The sequence below is a fragment of the Curcuma longa genome, chromosome 15 (genome assembly GCF_044706935.1).
Source record: "Curcuma longa cultivar G26 ecotype Majalengka, Jawa Barat chromosome 15, ITB_CL_G26_1.1, whole genome shotgun sequence".
NCBI lineage: Eukaryota > Viridiplantae > Streptophyta > Magnoliopsida > Zingiberales > Zingiberaceae > Curcuma > Curcuma longa.
The window spans coordinates 5,530,156-5,550,318 of NC_133875.1; the positions used below are offsets into that span (position 1 = coordinate 5,530,156).

At 41.7% G+C, this 20,163-nt stretch overlaps 1 protein-coding gene across 1 annotated transcript; it reads left to right on the forward strand.

Annotated features, from left to right (window-relative positions):
• The first annotated feature begins 14,736 nt into the window (after nucleotides 1-14,736).
• On the forward strand, nucleotides 14,737-17,704 carry LOC141845907 (G-type lectin S-receptor-like serine/threonine-protein kinase At4g27290). The gene is made up of 6 exons (XM_074733908.1): nucleotides 14,737-16,209; nucleotides 16,291-16,430; nucleotides 16,516-16,723; nucleotides 16,814-17,051; nucleotides 17,138-17,288; nucleotides 17,390-17,704. Exons 1-6 carry the CDS (start codon nucleotides 14,757-14,759, stop codon nucleotides 17,702-17,704), a joined length of 2,505 nt encoding a protein of 834 aa, XP_074590009.1. The 5' UTR covers nucleotides 14,737-14,756.
• Nucleotides 17,705-20,163: the final 2,459 nt, after the last annotated feature.

Below are 20,163 nucleotides of genomic sequence, written 5' to 3' on the forward strand. Positions count from 1 at the left end.
GGTGTTTCTGATGTGACCTCTTTGATAGTCAAGTCAGCGGTGGGCTAAGGTATGAGACTCACAGACATGCTCGAGAGAGTGAAAGAATCAAGAAAAATGAAAAAGATTTATCTTCGCGCGAGAGAAGAAAATCGTATTTTCATGGAATCTTATGTAACCACGGAGATGAAAGGTCCACATAAGCTATCACATGTGCAATCGCATAAGCGAAGCGTTGCCCATCGACCAACTGCATGCACGAGATGCCACGTCACAGGCAACAATAATTGATTCATACTCCTGATACGTTAAGCCATTATCCAAGTGTCGCTCTTCAAGTAGGCAGCCTCGTTATGATCAATTTTGCATTAGTGGATGTCGGAGGTTGAAGTCAGAAAGAACTCACTCAACTAGGATTCCTCGTTATCTAGGAACCCATATATATGATCGTTCGGATAGATGAGGTTGAGGTTTGGTGGGACCCTATTGTTATGGAGGGCATCATCCAACATACAGGCCTAATATCAGGCGACGATCCGACTGAATTTACTCGAGCAAGATGAAAAACTTAACTCATTGCAGTTTTAGTGGAAGAGAAATGGAGGTTTAAGGGGGAAAAAGAGGTTGGATAACAATTAGATTAAGAGAAACGAAATGATAAACAATATGCCATTTAGTATTATTAGCTAGTTCATGGACTTTTACAATATCTTGCGATCCTACAACAATTAGTGTCCTCAAGCCATGAACTATCTAAAGAGGATGAAGAATTATCCACCCCTCGGGGCAATGGTGCCGCTGTTAAAGTCCTTTGATGGATTTCAAAATTTTCAAATTCAAGATTCAACTGCGGTACATTGCAGAGATGATTTTCTTCTAGTGAATAACAGATCAGATAAAGTGAACTATCTGAATGGATCACCGCGAGTGCTTTCTGAGTTATTATGATGGTCGATGAAATTTTTTTATGGGATCAGATTGATCATCTTCAAAATTAGTCCGTATAAATTGAATACCTACCAATTTTAAAAAATAGAGTTATCCTTAAATCATAAGAAAATAATGGCATGAAAAGATTGTAGCTTTGACTACCACTTGTGTCCATTGAATGAGTGAAGAAATCTTGAACCATAAAGGATTGAAGTAGTCTTCTCTTATGCCCATCTCGTGCAAACCATAAGTAGGTTTGACTTTCATATTTGGTACCCCTATAATAATATGCAATTAAGTAGATTTGACTTTCATGTTTGGTACCTCTATAATAATATGCAATTAAGTAGGTTTTACTTTCATGTTTGGTACCTTTATAATAATTTGCAATTAAAGAAGTCAGGATAGTCTAAGAGATCGAGGCATGTGAGCCAGGCCGATTAAGGTCTGATGGTCTGAAAGGAAAAGGATGGACGGAGGATATTGGACTCGATACTTGGGGCTCGATTGTAGGAGTGCTCGGGAGCGTACGGTTTTCGACACTCAGAGAATTATTTTAGGAAGGAGGGGAGGGCAATGAAGGTGATCAATGAGGACAAATATTAATCGTTACATGAGGAGATGATCGAGGAATTGTTCCCAAAATCATAATGTCATAATTATCTCCTATAAAACAGGACAGGTAAGAATATAATTTTTTTCTTCAATAATCTATTTTATCCGAATCTTTATTTTCTATTCGGAAGCCTCACTTAAGAACCGAGAGGTTATGCTGGACCAGACTAGTGCCCTCTAAGTGAGTTCATGTTAACCTTGAGTAGGAACTTATTCTTTGGTCTTGGAAGGATTAAGGAGTGTTCGTGTCAATGTTTGAAGAATAAATTAAATTAATAAATGGAGTAATACATACAAATAAAAAGAAGATAGGTTTTAAATTTTGAATTTTATAAATGAACAAAGGTCAACGCATGGATTATTCAGCATGAGATCATGATCGGACTATTTAAAGCAGCGGTCTTTTTGATTTACTGACTATAATTTTGTCTTCATTTTCAGGCGACTTCGCTGACTTTAAATCTGTATTTACTTCTTCTGTTCGATGAATTCCACGCTAAGCTCACGATGCTATGAGAGGGATTGCATTCCTTCTCTACCCCTCAGTCTCTTCTCTTTCTCGATCGCCGGCGACAGCTTGACTCCGACGCAGCCACTGCTCGACGACAGCGGCAGTGGAAACTTGGTCTCTGCCGGCGGGAGGTTCGAGTTGGGGTTCTTCAGCCCTGCTATCACGCAGAACCGCTGCGTCGGCATTTGGAATTCCATGCCACAATTCTCCATCCTCCAGCCGCATTGATCGCCCTTCTCATCATTCACGATGAGACGCTTCCTTCTTTTCGGTGCCAGTCTGTTCTCTTTCTCAACTGCAGAAGACACGTTAACTCCGGGCCGGCCTCTTACTGACGACGGCGAAGCAAGCATGATCTCTGCCGGTGGCAAGTTCCAACTGGGCTTCTTCAGCCCCGCCGGATCGAGCAATCGCTACGTCGGCATATGGTTCCGCAACATCTCCGTCGACTCCGTCGTGTGGATCGCCAACCGCCGGCGTCCCATCGCCGGCACATCAGGCAGCCTTTCTCTCACAGCAAACGGAACGCTTGTCATCACCGACGGCAACGGAACCGTCTAGACCTCTTGTTGATCAGCTTTGCCGGAGAGAACTGAGTGGCGAGTGCGACTCGAGTTGCCCAGCCGAGCTGAATTGCTGAGCCGATCAGAGTTGCCAAGCCAATTTGAGTTGCCGAGCCGAAGTACCGAGCGGATCCGAGGTATCGAGCCAAGATGCCGAGCTGATCTGAAGTGCCGAGCCGAGCCGAGTTGCCGAGCCGACCTGAGGTGCCGAACTGATCCGAGGTGCCGAGCCGAGCTGGGTTGCCGAGTTGACTCGAGTTGCCGTGCCGAGGTGCCGAACTGACCCAAGTTGCCGAGTCGAGGTGTCGAGCCGACCTGAGGTACCGAGCCAAGGTGTCGAGCCGATCCGAGATGCCGAGCCGAGCCGAGTTACCGAGCCGACCTGAGTTGCCGAGCCGAGGTGTCGAGCCGACTCGAGTTGCCGAGCCGAAGTGCCAAGCTGACCCAAGGTGCCGACGAGGTTACCGACCCGGTCGAGTTGTCGAGTGGTCGAGGTCTTAAAACAGATTCGTCCCCTTCGGATGTCTATTTTCCAGGATACAACGACTGGACCAACAAAACGATCAAGCACATATCATTTCCGACGAACTAATTACGGAGGCTTGAGAAAATTTTCTAGAAATGGAAAGAGACAGACCCGTAGTCCTCCTTGGAGGAGCGCATAACGACTCTGCTGGTGGATTTGGCCTTCGACTTGCGCTGCCCGCCGCCAACGCCAGCGGCCTTGGCCATGCCATCGCCGGCGAACAGAGCGACGTCCTCCGAGATCGCCACCAGTGACAGCCGCCACGGCGCCGCCCTTCTCCGGTTCCTAGCCGACACGGTTTGTCCCGACGCCCGATCCGTCGTCGGCGACCGCCGGCCACAAGGGAACTCTAGCACCGTCATCTCTACTTGGCAGACACAAATCGGCCAGTCTGTCACTATAAGAACGCGGGTGATGCATTGAAATGACCAAATTGCCCTTCATGCGTGGATTTGGATTACCGCTTTGTGATGGTGATCAACGGCTGAGATCGATTTGTCGGCAGAATCTCGGATCCTCCACCGTTAGATTACAATGAAACCTTGGAAGAGATGATAAATTTTCGGGAAAAATATATTAAAGTTGATTCTTTTATCCCCTCTCCTTATTTTTTTTTACACTTTTTATAAAATTTAAAATGTTCTAATTGTAATATATGTAAATTTATATAAATAAGTTTAGTAACTATAAAATCCATGATGAATTCATTGAACCTTCAAAAGTTCATCTAATAATTAGTGCCTTTTTTTACATTTAATTGTCTATTTAGAACACATTTATGTTGATCGATGCATGCAAATTGATCAACTTGTCGTTGCTATGGATGTCCTATTCCCTTTTCTTCTAAAAAAAATGAAATCTACCACGATCATTTATGAGAAGGTAAATTGAGAAGTTACAATTGACCATAACGGATGAGGGTATTGTCATGACTTTACTGAGATTCAAACCCTTGTCCTCTTCTGCAACTCTGCTTTATTGTAACCAACTCAACTATGTTCCGGAGCTTCTATTCCCTATCCATGTCAAGAAAGAAAGAGGCTACACATCATTGCAATTAACATAATTAAAGTTAATTGAGGGCTCAAGAATCACTCAGTGCCCATATCTTTGCCTTTTTTGCACTCCACCACAAAAGCTAGATGAAAGAAATCGACAGTGACAAGTATAATCCAACCACTTTAATATTAAAATTGTTGGAATGTATACTATAAGCTTAGTTTTTGTATGAACATCTATTTTATAATATTTTGAAATAAGAATCACATTGGTCAAATATCTGTATTTTATCTGTTAATGCAGTTGTACACTTAATTTATATTATAAATAACATAGTGTGTGGTGTCACACACAAAAGATCATGTTATCAATTCTTTATAAATTATAAACAGTAGCTCACAACCAAGATGGATAGGGACAAATCATTGGAGTGGTTGTAGTGTAATTGGTATTAGTTTATCTTAACTATAAAATTACACTAGTACACTTTGTGTATATTGAACAGGACTATTTGAGGTCGTTCGATTTATACTGACTATATAATCGAACTAGACCTCTGTTATTATGGATGTGCATGCTCTTAATCCCTATATAATAACAAGCACATATACTTGGTATGTATTTCTTTAATTCATTAAAAGGTGAGATTTATTCGTTAAGTCAAAAGGTCCGATGAGTTGGGAGATAGTATTATATATGTATATGGTGTATTGTTAATTATAGAAGGAATCTATGTCCTAATATTTAGGCTGATGATATCCCCTTGAGGAGCTCATAAGGATTATCATGTAAACCTTGCAGATGGACTTAGTTCCGCATGATAATAAGGTTGAGTGGTACTACTCTTGGATTCAAAAAATATTAATTAATTGAGTTGTCAGTAATTCAATTAATTGACGGACATACGATATCTTAAACACAGGGAGATTAATGCACTCATGATAAGAAGAAGTCCATATTGTAATATGGGATTGGTGCGGTAGTTCAATAGTAGCCCTTTAGTGATATGAGTTATTATTAATGGACTTGAGTTGGGTGTTCAGAGAGAACATAGGAAGCCCAAGCCCATCAGGAGCCAAAGCAATTCCTCCTATAAGTTCCTATTGTAGCCTCTGGATTAAGCCTCGTATCTACCTATGAGATTCCATAGAATTATGTTAGGAATTCTGTTGGAATTCGGTTAGAATTCTGTTAAGAATTCTATTAGAATTTCGTTAAGAATTCAGTTAATAAAATTCGGATTAATTCTAAGAAGAATAATGTTAATTTTGTTATCCAACAAAATTATATAAATTTTATTATGCAATAAAATTTTATTAAGTTTTGTTATCCAACAAAATTTAGTAAAGAAATTTTGTTATCCAACAAAATTATATAAATTTTGTTATACAAAAAAAAATTATATTAATTTGGTTAAATTTTTTCTAAAAAATTCGGTTAGATTTTTTTCTAAATTTTTTATGATGGCAAAGCTATAAAAGGGGAGGATAGGAAGAGGCAAAAATACACAATTCTTATTCTTCTAAAACCCCCTTCTAGGACCACCCACAACTTCTTTTCCCTTTGGCCGGTCACCCCTCTTAGAATTCTTCTTCTTCAAGCTAGGGCCGGTGCCCACATGAAGACCTTCTTCAAGCTAGGGCCGACGCCCACATGAAGACCTTCTTCAAGCTAGGGCCGGCGCCTACATGAAGAGTTTCTTCAAGCTAGGGTCGACGCCCACATGAAGGCTTCTTCAAGCTAGGGGCCGACACTCTTCCTTGCCTTTTATCTCCTCGGTTCTTCCTAGGGCTGGCGCTCAAAGAAAGAAAAAGAGGATAGGAAAAGTGGTGGCTTGGAAAGAAGAAGAAGAAGAGAGGGAGAGGAGAAGGTGGTGCCTTTACCATAGGTTCTCCTTTCTATTGTTGTCATCGGATTAGAAGAGAGGAAAAGAAGGAATTTGAGTGGAGTTATCTTGGAAGATCATTGCCCACACAACGTCCAAGAAGAGGAGAGAAATACAACAGAAGATCAAGAGGTCTTCGGGTAAAATATAATCATCTACACAACCTACAAAGAAGTGGTACAACTATTAATTCCGCTGCATAGTTATTTTATTTTTTCTTGATATGGATCATGAATACCAACACAAGAGTCCAATGATCTTATGCATCGATCAAGCACATGATTGATCGAATATGAGGGTTGCTTGAAAAGGATCCGTCTCTGAAAAATTTTTGTTTGGCAAGAATTGAATGGAGAAAAATTATAAGTCACCAACAAAAATGACATGCTATATTTTAAAAATATTCTTGTTTTGATATTCTAATTAGAAAAGATTTAGCCAAAGCTATTATAATAATGTTGGATAAGGGTATTTTTGAAATATAATCGCACATGTTCCTTTGTCCAAACTTTATCATCACAATATGAAAATATTTAAGTTAAAATAAATTGTTTGGGTTTATCAATTGTTCAATAGACTAATTAGAAATTCATCCTATAAATCAATTACCAAATTAGTAAATTTAGATACATTTATATTGTACATTTTAGTTATTACATTCATTGGCGGTTTGAGGAACCGCATCGAGTTGGCGGGCCGGGCCATTCATTGAGCCGGAGTGAGGTGTAGCTCCACGCCTCGGCCTCCGCCTCCCAGTGCAGCGAAGAGAGCGAGATGGAGATCGAGATGGTGACGGAGAAGAATGTCGAGCGGCTGCTCAACCAGGTCTCCATCGTCTTTGCATCGAGCGGCCGATGCCTTCGCCGCCCTGTTCGCCATCCTGCACTCTTCCCGTACCCTCTCCAACTCCACCGACGCTCTCTGAGTCTCCGCCGGGGCGGGCCACGAGGTTTCCGCCCTACAGGAATCTGGCGTTTCCGACGTCACTGGCGTTGACACTATCGACTTCCACATTATCGTCCACCGCGCCGACTCCCACAACCTCTCCATCTTCGACAATGTTTTTGATCTCGTTTTCAACACTGGAGCAAGCGCAACCGCAACCGAGGCGCTGTTCCTGATGGAGCGCACCGTACGCCGAGGCAGGGCCATCGTCCTGGGGTAAAGGCATCTTGGCTTAACGAAGGTATGCACTACAGGATTTTTTTTTTTTTTGATTGATCTGTGTTGATTTAGAGAAAAAGACTGGTTCGTAGTCTCCAAATATGTTCAATTGGTATAGATCTGTAGATGTGGTCTTTCTTTGTAATGCACCTTTAATGGTGTGATGCCATACAGTCATACACTACTATATATTGTATTACTTAGATCAAATTAAAGTCTAAAAAGTACTTCTTTGAGATATTAGTAGTATAGATATCTATTGTTAGAATATTAATATAGATTATTAATATTATGTTACCCGGTCTATGTGACCCGGTATTATGTTACGGTCTATGTGACCCGGTCTAAGAAATATTGCCTATATATATGGCTATAACTTGTATTATTTCATTCAATACAGTTAATAAAGTTATTTTTACGACATGGTATCAGAGCCAAGTTAACCTAGATCGTTCCTTCCCTTCTTCTCCTTGGTGCCGCCGCCACCATCCCTTCTTCCCTGCAAACAACAGAGGCCGACGCCACGTGAACAGAGTCATCCTCATCCTCCAATTCATCTTCCAAAAGACTTTCATCCCCAGATGCGCTGCCGTCCTCATCCGATAGCTGCTGCTCCATTCTCTTAAAAGGAAAGCCCATCCCACCATCAGAATCGCTCTCTTCTTCCGCCATATGTTGACTCTCCACATCAACACGCTTAAGCTTTTTGTGTGATTTTCCCATCGCCAACGGAGAAAGCAACGGAAGGAGAAGGAGAAGGCAGCGCAGTCGGAATAATCTGCTGCTGTAGAAGCTCACGGCAAAAAGAAGACGGCGCCGCCGCCGATGGAGCTGGGGTGCGCCACGTGAACAGAGCCGCCATCTTCTCCTGTATCACTTGTTTCATCATCATCATCCTCATCCGCACAGTGAAGAATCTCCTGGAACTCTGATTTTCCCTGATAAAGAATCTTTTCCACCTTCAATGAATGAGCCTCTCCAGGCCACATTGGATTGTTGAAGTACATAAACTTGCTACCTTTATCGGTCTGTGGGTTGGAGAACCACCCCGACACGACGCTTTTCCCGGACCGGCGGACGTTTGGTGCGGCGCCGACGACGACGCGAGGACAGGAAGGTGGTGATTTTCTTCGTCCTGATTAATTCCGAAGTCCTCGTTCCTTGATTGGACGGCGGCGAGTAAGGCTTCGATGGAGGCACTGTGAGTAGCAAAGATAGAGAAGAGAGACAAATCAAAGGAAGGTATTTCATAACTCTGGCTCAAAGTGCTTTGGCAATTTTGAGAACTCCGGTGGCTGAATTTTGATCGTCGACTCTTGCTTCGATCGTCGACGCATCCGTGTGGTCAGATTTTGATTTCGCTACTTTTATTTTCGGATCTGAATTACTTCCTTGGATTCTTTCTTTATGTCTCTCAATATGGATCGTGTTAATACTCGATCGAATAAGCCTGCTAGATGTCGTCGTTGTCCGAATGCTGATCATGCTTACACTCATTGCCCCAACATTGAGTGTCGTTATTGCCACAAAAAGGGTCATGTCCGTCAGAACTGCCCAAAACTGAGTCACACATCTTCTACAGCTGGCTCTTCCTCCTCCATGGCCGCCGTCACAAATGTTTTGCAGCCGCCTCAGTCCACTACTCCCACTCTTATGGATATCTACAAATTACTCACTCAGGTTTTATCTACCAATCCTTCATTAGCCACCACATCAGGTAACCGACAATGGTTCTTAGATTCTGCTTGTTGCAACCACATGACCTCTAACATTAATCTGCTATATTCTATAAAACCTCTCACCACTTCGCCTCCCATTCACACTGCAAATGGTGCCCCCATGCACATTACACACACTGGTCATGCCACTTCACCATCTCTCCAAGATGTCTACTACATTCCCCATTTAACATTAAACCTTGTTTCTATTGGTCAGTTGGTTGAGCAGGGACTTACTGTTATTTTCACGTCTTCTGGTGTACAGGTTCAGGATTCGCAGACGGGCCAGATTCTTGGGACGGGGCGCAAGACGGGTCGCCTGTTTGAGCTTTGTTCCCTTCAACCCTTTCCTTCTATCTCTGCTGTCGTTTCTCCTTCTTCCATCTATCAGTGGCATCTCAGACTTGGGCATGCTTCATCACATAACCTCCAATCTCTTGCTGCTAAAGGTTTTTTTGGTTCTATTAAATTTGAATCATTTGATTGTGTGCATTGCAAGCTTGGCAAACAGCCAGCACTTTCTTTCCCAAATAATCATTCTATTGCTGATAAACCTTTTTCCCTAGTTCACTCAGATATTTGGGGGCCCTCTCCTGTTGGTACGTTTAAAGGTTATCGATATTTTGTAATCTTTGTTGATGATTATTCCCGATTTACTTGGATTTATTTTTTGAAAAATCGTTCTGAACTTGCCTCTACTTACTCCACTTTTGCAAAAATGATTCAAACACAATTCTCATGTCCTATTAAAACACTCCGCACTGACAATGCTTTGGATATAATGATTCTACCTTTCTCAATTTTCTTTCTACCCAGGGCACTGTTGTTCAGCGCTCATGTCCTTACACTTCACAACAAAATGGTAGGGCTGAACGTAAACATAGGCACATTCTAGATACTGTTCGTGTCATGCTCCTTTCTGCTTCGTGTCCTGATCGGTTTTGGGGAGAAGCTGCCCTTACTGCTGTCTATACAATCAACCGGATGCCTTCTTCTGTACTTCAGGATGTCGTTCCTTATGAAAAGCTCTTTGGTCAACCACCAGATTACTCCATTCTTCGTCCATTTGGCTGTGTCAGTTTCGTCCACCTTCCCCCACATGAACGAAACAAATTGGAGCCTCAGAATCGTCTGTGTTGTTTGTTGGGATATGGGGTAGAACATAAGGGCTATCGTTGTTGGGATCCTGTGTCAAATCGAATTCGTATTTCTCGTCATGTCACCTTTTGGGAACATAAGATGTTCTCTTCTGAGTCCAAGTTTACCATTCCTTTTCAGACTGATTCCCCTTTCTTTGTTTTGGATTCATCTCCTTCTTCTGCAGGTCCCGAGCTCACACAGATTCCTGTTGACACTATTGATGCTTCCCCGTCACCAACTGATTCCCCTTTCTTTGTTTTGGATCCATCTCCTTCTTTTGCAGGTCCCGAGCTCACACAGATTCCTGTTGACACTGTCGATGCTTCCCCGTCACCTCAAGCTGACTCATCTGCGTCTCCTGAACAAGTATCTCAAGTCCCTGCTGCCACTGGTCGACGTTCAACCCGTGTAAGTCGTCCTCCTTCTCATCTCCTTGATTACCATTGTTTCTCTGTCATTCTATCTAACCATGAGCCTAGGACCTTTCGTGAGGCAAACTGTGATCCATTGTGGCGTGAGGCTATGTCTGAGGAACTGCAGGCTCTTGAGAAGACTGGGACTTGGGATATCGTTGATCTACCACCTGGCAAGAAACCTATTAACTGCAAATGGGTTTACAAGATCAAAACAAATTCTGATGGATCTGTTGAGCGCTACAAAGCTCGTCTCGTGGCCAGAGGTTTCTTACAGGAGTACGACATTGACTATGAAGAAACATTTGCTCCTGTTGCCCGTTTGACTTCTCTACGTTGTCTTTTAGCTATTGCTGCTGCTCGTCGATGGTCTCTTCACCAGTTGGATGTGAAGAATGCTTTTCTTCATGGAGATCGAGGAGGTTTATATGAGTCCGCCGCCGGGTTCAGACATTTCAGGGAAGGTATGTAAGCTACGTCGTGCTCTTTATGGTCTGAAGCAGGCACCACGAGCTTGGTTCGCCAAGTTCAGCTCAGCACTTATTCAGTATGGTTTTACCGCCTCTCTCTATGACTCTGCTTTATTCATTCGTCGCTCCTCATCCGGGATTATTATTCTATTATTATATGTTGATGATATGGTGATCACTGGAGACGATGCCTCTGGAATATCTGATTTGCAGACCTATCTTCATCAGCATTTTGATATGAAGTGTCTTGGTAAGCTGCGTTACTTTCTAGGTCTTGAGATTTCTGACACGGCAGATGGTATCTATTTGTCCCAGGCAAAGTATGCTTCTGACCTCATCTCCCGTGCTGGCCTGACTGACAGCAAGACTGCCTCAACTCCACTTGAGGCAGACTGTCGTTTCACTCCTCTCGATGGCGCCCCTCTTGAGGACCCCACGCTCTATCGTCAGTTAGTGGGCTCCCTGATATATCTGACAGTCACTCGTCCTGATATAGCTCATGCAGTTCACATCGTTAGTCAGTTCATGACTAGTCCCTGTACAGCTCATCACTCTGCTGTATTACGTATTCTCCGCTATGTTAAGGGCACTCTCCTACATGGTCTTCACTTCTCTGCTGATTCATCATTGGTACTCACTGGTTACTCTGATGCTGATTGGGCAGGCGATCCCACTGACCGACGCTCCATCACTGGTTATTGTTTCTTCTTGGGTGATTCTCTTATTTCTTGGCGAAGCAAGAAACAGACTGTTGTTTCTCGTTCCAGCGCTGAGTCAGAGTATCATGCGCTTACTAATTCTACTTCTGAGCTTCTTTGGATTCGACGACTTCTTTCTGATCTTGGCATTCCTCAACCGCCTGCCACTGATCTTCATTGTGATAGTCAGAGTGCCATTCAGATTTCTCGAAATGATGTGTTTCATGAGCGAACTAAGCACATCGAGATCGATTGTCATTTTGTACGGTAGCATGTTAGTGCTGGCACTGTGCAATTGCGATCTGTGTCTACCGAACATCAAATTGCAGATGTCTTCACCAAGTCTCTCTTGCCGGGTCGCTTCTATGTGTTATTAAGCAAACTCAAGCTGATCTCTACTCTACCACCTTGAGTTTGAGGGGGGGTGTTAGAATATTAATATAGATTATTAATATTATGTTACCCGGTCTATGTGACCCGGTATTATGTGACCCGGTCTAAGAAATATTGCCTATATATATGGCTATAACTTGTATTATTTCATTCAATACAGTTAATAAAGTTATTTTTACGACATCTATGAAAGTGCAAGAAAAAATAATGTTAATTAAGGTTAATTCATTTAATAATTTGATGGGTTTCAGGCATTCAGATCCAACATTGGTATTTGATAATGTAACCTGTGTCATGGTGTCTTATCAGTTACCTCAAGTTCTTGAGGATATTTGCCCAGATTCGTTAGGAATCCCATCTTCCTCTGTTTATTTGTGGATGATCGGTTTTCAGAGCCTCCTGCAGTACAACAGAGAGGATGCAGGTGCTTATGTGTATGCAATCAATTTTTTTTAAAAAAATGATAAATCCCAGTCTCATGGACTCAATCCCTGGGGGTAGCCGGTCCGGTCCTACGGAAGTTTCCCACCGACCACTATACAAACTCCATATAAAGATCATATAAGGTGTAACTATCAACAATCAATTTTGAATAGAATTAGTATTTAACAGATATCTCCATATAAAGATGCTTAGTGGCTATGTACAAACTCGATCTGGTTTAGTTAACTGATTCCTGCCTTAAAGAGTATGAAACCTATATACGTTACATGCATTATGAGAATTGATATGTGTAAGGTTTCAATTCTACCTTGAGCCATATAGATTGGTTTGTGAAGTGACATTTAACCTTCAATCTCCAACCATTTGATTTATAAATGCCTTGCAAGGTCTCATATGGGAATTGTTCATGTTGATTGTTTCAAAAAGCAGCTTTAATAGCTCTTCTTGTGCATTCAGAATGCAAAGGTTCATTACTTCAAAATCATCTCACTTATTGAGCCAAAATTTATAGCGAAAGGAAAAAACAAATCCAAGTCGAATCTATTGTTGGTTGGTTTGAGAGGCAGACTTTCGCCAAATAACAAGTCCTAATCCAATTTAGTTTAATTAAGTTGGAGTATTATATGCCATGCTTTATATTCTATGAATTTTTAACTTGATTATTTGGATGTATAACTGATACTTGTAAATTTATAATATTGGAATTATGAATTGCTTTGGTTGGCTAATTTAAATGTTATGTGACTAGTAAAACATTTTATATGGTTTCTTAGGGTGATAAATTCGATAAATCATGTGGTATACACACTTCATTTGCATCTAGCAGCAGCTCAATCTCATATAGCCTACACGCACACTAAGACCATGCTCACAAGGACAATCCTGAAAGCAAAACAAGAAAGTGATCATCTGAGTTTCTGGAGCTCTCAGTTGGTGTTGGAAGCAATTTCTCACAGATTTTGCACTTGTAAGTTTTCTTTATGTGGTTGACATGTTGAGCCATGTTTTAGTTTGAAAAGTCGGTTTAGCATTTGATGTTTTGTGCCCAAATCTTAGTTAGAATAGGCTACTTAGAGCCAACAACACTAGCAGATTTTTATTGGATGAAATAGTAGAATGGAGGAGCACTTGAGCAGTAGAACACTACTTGATACATGGACAGCTTGTCCTGTATATAGGCCATCTGTGACAACAATTACTAGTTCATATAGTTTTGCACAAATACAGAATTATGACAATAATCACGACTAAAAGATGTCATCATACTTTAAATTGATTTAGATAGTTAGTAACACGGTGAAAGTTAACTCCCATTCTCGATTGAATGAATGCTTCTGAGTGCAACACCTCCCATTCCTGATTTCCCTGAATCATCTACTTCCCTGTTTTCCAGTAGCTTTCTTTAATCTGACCTACGGCCATGCATTCAAGTATTGTGATATTCTGTAATGCTTTGACTTCTGTTACTTTGACTATTTGTACTACAGTCAACGCGGAGTTCTCTGAAATGGATATTCTAGCCTGTTTTTTTTTTGGAGACAAATCAACGCGGAGTTCTCTGAAACCCTTGCCATCATTTTTTCTTCTCTGTCTATATCTGCAGCTAGCAGTCCCAACATCTCTTAAGACTAAGTCAACTCATAATAAGTAAATGCTGAAGAATCTCTCTATTGATAGATTTTTTTTTTAAAGTTGGTATTAATTATCTAAGGACGATCAATTAAACCAACGATCTTAGGTGGAAATGAGTCAAGCACAAATGTCCAATTAAATTTTATATTCTTTAAGCTTAATAAGGTAACTGAGCCGGCCATGCACGTTTAAAATGAATAAGTTATTGACGTAGTTGTTTAAACGGTAAATTAGTTTCGTGAGCTTTATTTAAATTTGTTTTTAACTTAATTGATTTAGTTTTTATTAATCTTTGTTTAATTGATTAATGAGAGTGATGTGTCGACTTTATTTATTTGTTTGTGTTGAGAATTTTTTTGTTTATTTATAAATTTGATGAGCTGTCTTCAAATTTTGTTATGAGCTGTCTTCAAATTTAATTAATTAATTTGTAAATATTAAACAAATATAAATAAATTTTTGCTGAGTAGAGAAGAATACGCTACTTAAGGCGATGGAAGGAAGGGGTTGAATTGTGTGGTTTTGAAATTTGGTAGGGAAAAAAAAGCTATTCATAATAATGGATTTGAATAATTTAGCCGCCAGCAGTTCATCTCTTGATCTCTTCCAGGAAAGTCCTTCACATTAATTGATCAATTCTCCATCCTCCAGTCGCATCGATCGCCCTTCATTCACGATGAGCAGAATCATCTTCCTTCTTCTCAGTGTCATTCTCTTCTCTTGCTCCACTGCAGACGACACGTTAACTCCAGGCCGGCTTCTCACCGACACCGACGGTGTCGAAGCAAGCTTGATCTCCGCCGGCGGCAAGTTCCAGCTGGGCTTCTTCAGCCCCGCCGGATCGAGCAATCGCTACGTCGGCATATGGTTCCGCAACATCTCCGTCGACTCCGTCGTGTGGATCGCCAACCGCCGGCGTCCCATCGCCGGCACATCAGGCAGCGTTTCTCTCACAGCAAACGGAACGCTCCTCATCACCGACGGCAACGGCACTGTCTACTGGAACTCCTCCACTGAGGTCGCCGTTGCTAACCCGGCTGCGCAGCTTCTCGATGACGCAAACTTGGTGGTCAGAGAGGCCGGCGGCGACCGGAACAGCTACCCGTTGTGGCAGAGCCACGACTTCCCGACCAACATGAACCTCCCGGGCATGAAGATCGGGTGGAACCTCACGAGCGGGCTCAATCGCCAGCTCACGGCCTGGACAAGCGCCACGGATCCGGCTCCGGGGAACTACACCTTCGGCATCGAGAAACAGGGCAACGCGCAGCAGTTCGTGTGGCAGGGGACGCAGCCGCGGTGGCGGTCGGGGCCATGGAACGGCCTCTACTTCAGCGGCCATCCGAGAATCGGGTTGGAAAGTCTGGTGCGCTACGAGTTCGCGGTGGACGAACAAGAAGTCGCAGCGTGGTTCGCCGTCAACAATCCGTCCGTGATCGTGAGGGGAGTGCTGATGCCTGACGGGCTGCTGCGGGGCGAGGTGTGGATCGAGGAGACGCAGACATGGAGTGGGTGGGTGTATGCTCCCATGGACCCCTGCGACGTTTTCTCCCCCTGCGGCCCCAACGCGGTATGCTACCCCAACGCGTGGCCGATGTGTCGATGCCTGCCGGGGTTTCGCCCCCGGAATCCGCGGAACTGGGACGTGAACGGAAATCTCTCCGACGGCTGCGTGCGGACAACGGCGCTGGATTGCCGGAACGCCACCGATGGGTTCTTTCAGCAGAGCAGCTTGAAGTTGCCGGACACGACAGCCTCGGCAGTGAACCGGAGCATGAGCCTGGAGGATTGCCGGAGCTGGTGCTTGGGGAGTTGCTCCTGCACGGCGTACGCGAGTGCCAATCTCAGTACCGGGAGCGCAAGCGGCTGCATGATTTGGACGTCCGGACTCGCTGATATCAAGTTCTTCTACGGCAGTTCGTCAGAGCAGCCTCTCCATGTCAGACATGAAAAATCTATTGCTAGATTATGCCGGCGGTTAACTTGTCGACACATTTCCGCGTCAGTCACGGAGCCGATGGAGTCTGGCCAACGTCGTATGCGCACGATCATCATCACCATCTCCTGTGTAGCAGCTCTTTGCTTACTTTGCGTCGCTAGCTGTGTTTGGGCAGCAAAGAAGAAGAAGAGTAAATGTCAACCAATCTCTACTCTTCTTGGATTTTATAACTCGACATATCAATTGACTTCTGGAGTCTTATTCTTCGCAGAGCATCGTTCCGATGAAGAAGAAGTAGAAGAGGAAAACTTGGACCTGCCGTTATTTGATTTACGCACAATTGCAGAGGCCACTGGAAACTTTTGCATCGACAACAAGCTTGGAGAGGGTGGATTCGGTCCTGTTTATAAGGTATTTGGGACTGATTGTCACTGCAAGCATTCCAATTCAATGAAAGTAGAGATTTGTGAGTGAGTTTCCTGATATATGTACGCAGGGAAAGTTGGAGGGTCAGGAAATAGCTGTGAAGAGGTTATCGAAGACGTCGACGCAGGGCACGGATGAGTTCAAGAACGAGGTGATGGTGATTGCCAAGCTGCAACACCGGAACCTCGTTCGCCTTCTTGGCTGTTGCATTCAAGGGGGAGAAAGAATGTTGGTCTACGAGTACATGCTCAATGGAAGCTTGAACACCTTCTTATTTGGTTAGTTAGATACTTAAATATCTTGCGATAAGACTCAGGTTAAGTTAATATACAAGATCTTTGATTTTCTCTTGGCTCTTTATCGACCAGATAAGGACAGACGTCGATTGTTGGATTGGAGAATGCGATACAACATCATACTTGGCATCATTCGAGGTCTTCTTTATCTTCACCATGATTCTAGATACAGAATCATACATAGGGATTTGAAAACTAGCAACATACTTCTTGATAAGGAAATGAATCCTAAAATATCTGACTTTGGCATGGCAAAATTGTTTGGCGGAGATGAAACAACAGGAAATACCAAGAGAGTCGCAGGAACATAGTAAGTCTTTCAAATTACTATATCATTACTTAGAGAAAGGTAAAAAATTTAAATTGATTTTATAATTCATTAATATTTTGATGCAGTGGATATATGTCTCCAGAATATGCCATGAATGGAATATTTTCAGTGAAATCTGATGTATTTAGTTTTGGAGTGTTAATGCTTGAGATTATAACCGGCAAAAAGAATAATGGAGCTTATCAATCCGTTCATCACCAAAATCTTCTAGGAGAGGTAAGAAGTAAATATTTAATATCGGATAAAAATTAGAAGAGCATCTTAAATTTATAAAATTATGAAATATGACTGTGTATTATATATATTTTTTTCTTTAGATTTGGAGCTTATGGAAAGAAAATAGAGTTTTAGAAATAGTCGATGACTCGATCCATCATTCTTGTCCCTTTGATGAAGTTTTGACATGTATAAATGTTGGGCTTTTATGTGTTCAAGAGCGATCAGAAGATAGACCGATAATGTCCACCGTGCTACAAATGTTGGGGAGTAATAGTTCTCTATTATCCGAACCCAAACAACCAGGGTTTATTGTAATCGCTTGCATTCCCCAAATCGCCACTTCCCTTTCTCTTCGCTGTCGGCGTTTTACAGCACCGTCCGCCGTTCCGTTCCCCTTTTACGGCGCACGATAACTCACCTTCCTTCGCTTCCGATCGGAACTCGAAAATCGATCTCGATCCCATAGCCAGAATCCTGTCCAAGCCGTGGGGCGGCGTCGACGCCGAGCGAGAGGAGGCGGAGGAGCGTGAGCGCGAGGCGACCGCAGGCAATCTTGCGCAGAGCTTGGAGTCGTTGGCCGCGTCTGCCTCCTCTAAGCATAGGAAAAACAAAAAGAGGGCGGCAGTCCCTTGGCTCAGTTCGTTGCCACCGGAGGCGGCGGAGGCGCCCACTCCTTCGAGCCGTCTAACACTATGTTTGGAAGGTTCATTAAGGGAAGAGGAAGGGAGGGAAAGGAAAGGGAAGAGAAGTATTTATATATTTTTTATTTGACAAAAAGGGAAGGTTCATTAACGTAACATGTACTACTTTGTTTGGGAGGAAGGAAAAGGAAATGAATGTTAAATATATAAAATTATAAAAATATCCTTACTTGTTAAAATAGATCTCTAATAATTTAAAAATAATTGTTCGTTAGGTATTTTATTTATCTAATGCCTTATAACTATTCGTTCAATGAGTTCGTCAATTGAAATTATAAACTAAATATATAAAATTACAAAAATAGCTTAATTTTTTAAAATAAATTTATATATGAAAAAATATATATAGCTCATAAGATTAACAAAAATTAATATTTACAACTTAAATAAATAAAATTTTTTAAAAATAATAAGTAGATATATAAAAATATATGAAATACAGAATTTGTACACTTTGGTACGATAAAAGATAAATCAACATTTTTATATATATTTTTATAAAAATTTACTGATGTAAAAAATTTACGACGAAGGTCGATATCGAGGAGTGCGAGTGATGAGATCCTGTGACGACTGTGTTATGTGACGAGGAACAACGGTGCAAAAATCTAAAAGATAAGTTATTTTAATAATTAATATTTTAATATAAGAGTAAAATTGGAATAAATATGTTTTAACATTTCCTTCCCCTTCCTTACACCCCAAATCGGAGTGTAAGGAATTATGTCTATTTATGGGCATGCAAGGGGGGAAAGCTTACCCTTCCTTCCCCTTCTCTCCCCTTCCCTCACTTCTTTACAAACAAGATTACAAATTTCCTTCTCCTTATTTACCCTTCCTTCTCCTTCCCTCACCTCCTCCCAAACAAGCCGTAAGGGAGTTACCACCGAATAGATGCTCCGCCTCCCTACCAGCCCAAGGGAGCGATCCAGGATGAGCTCGTGTTGGAAAGACTATGCAATAAAATAAAATTTCATAGTGGAAAATAGGATCTCTCAAGCGATCCATACGAAAAATCCGTACTAGTTCAGAACTATGAAATTCTATCTAATAGGATTTATTTTTGATGCGTACTCTTCACTTATCTTACTCATCCAAATGTTGTCGGATCTCTAGCACGTTCAAGTGTCTGTGTCTCTATGCATATTCACACTAACACTCATTTTTTGGAGAAACTTTGATTGTGCTAACAACCTCTCTTGTAGAGCTCGACCAAGAAGAAGAGGAGAGGAGAAAAAAAATGAATCATCCATGAGTTTTTGCAAGAAAAACTCTTTTATACTCATGTCATGAATACCAAATATTTTTAGGCTTTTGGCATTCTTTCATCAATGCATGATTAATCCTATTAATCATGCATGATAACTTCCTCTTCTTTATGCATGATTAATCCACATTAATCATGCATGATAAATCAAATCTATTCATCAGCTTGGTTTAATTTAAGTCTAACTCAAATTCAACCAATTTGAGTCTAATTCGAGTCTAGGCTATCCAATGAGTGTAATTGTTCCTTTAATCAAACTAAATAAGTCCATCTCCAAGTAGAGTATTATTTGTGTGTGACTCAATATGTTCTTGTAACGTTGGTAATGTCTCAAAACCTATTTTAGAAACATAAGCAATGAGCGGCATCTAGCAATGCATTATTACTACTCAAGTGACAAGAATATCGAGATTCGACATAACCTTCATGACTATGATAATGTATGACCATGCCCTTTATCCTCAATATTTAGATTGATCAATGAGGCAGAGGACCATGTTAATCCCTTTATCAATCTTTATGTTTCTTGATCCCCAAGTAGACTCACTCAAGCAAATAAGCTTCTAAAAACAGCAAGTGCTAGCACTTTCAACAGAAGCAGAATATATAGCGGTAACAAATTGTGCTACACAAGTAATTTGGCTGAGAAAAATTTTAGATTTTCGACAACACGAGCAAGATGACCCTACGATAATTTTCTGTGATAATAAGTCAACAATTACATTATATAAGAATCCAGTCTTTCATTGTTGCAGCAAGCATATTGATATCAAGTATCATAAAATCAAAGAATGGATTGTAGAAAAGCAAATCAATATCGAGTATTGCCCTAGTGAATATCAAGTTGCAGATATCTTTACAAAACCAATGAAGACAGAGAATTTTCTTAAGTTGAAGAAGGCGA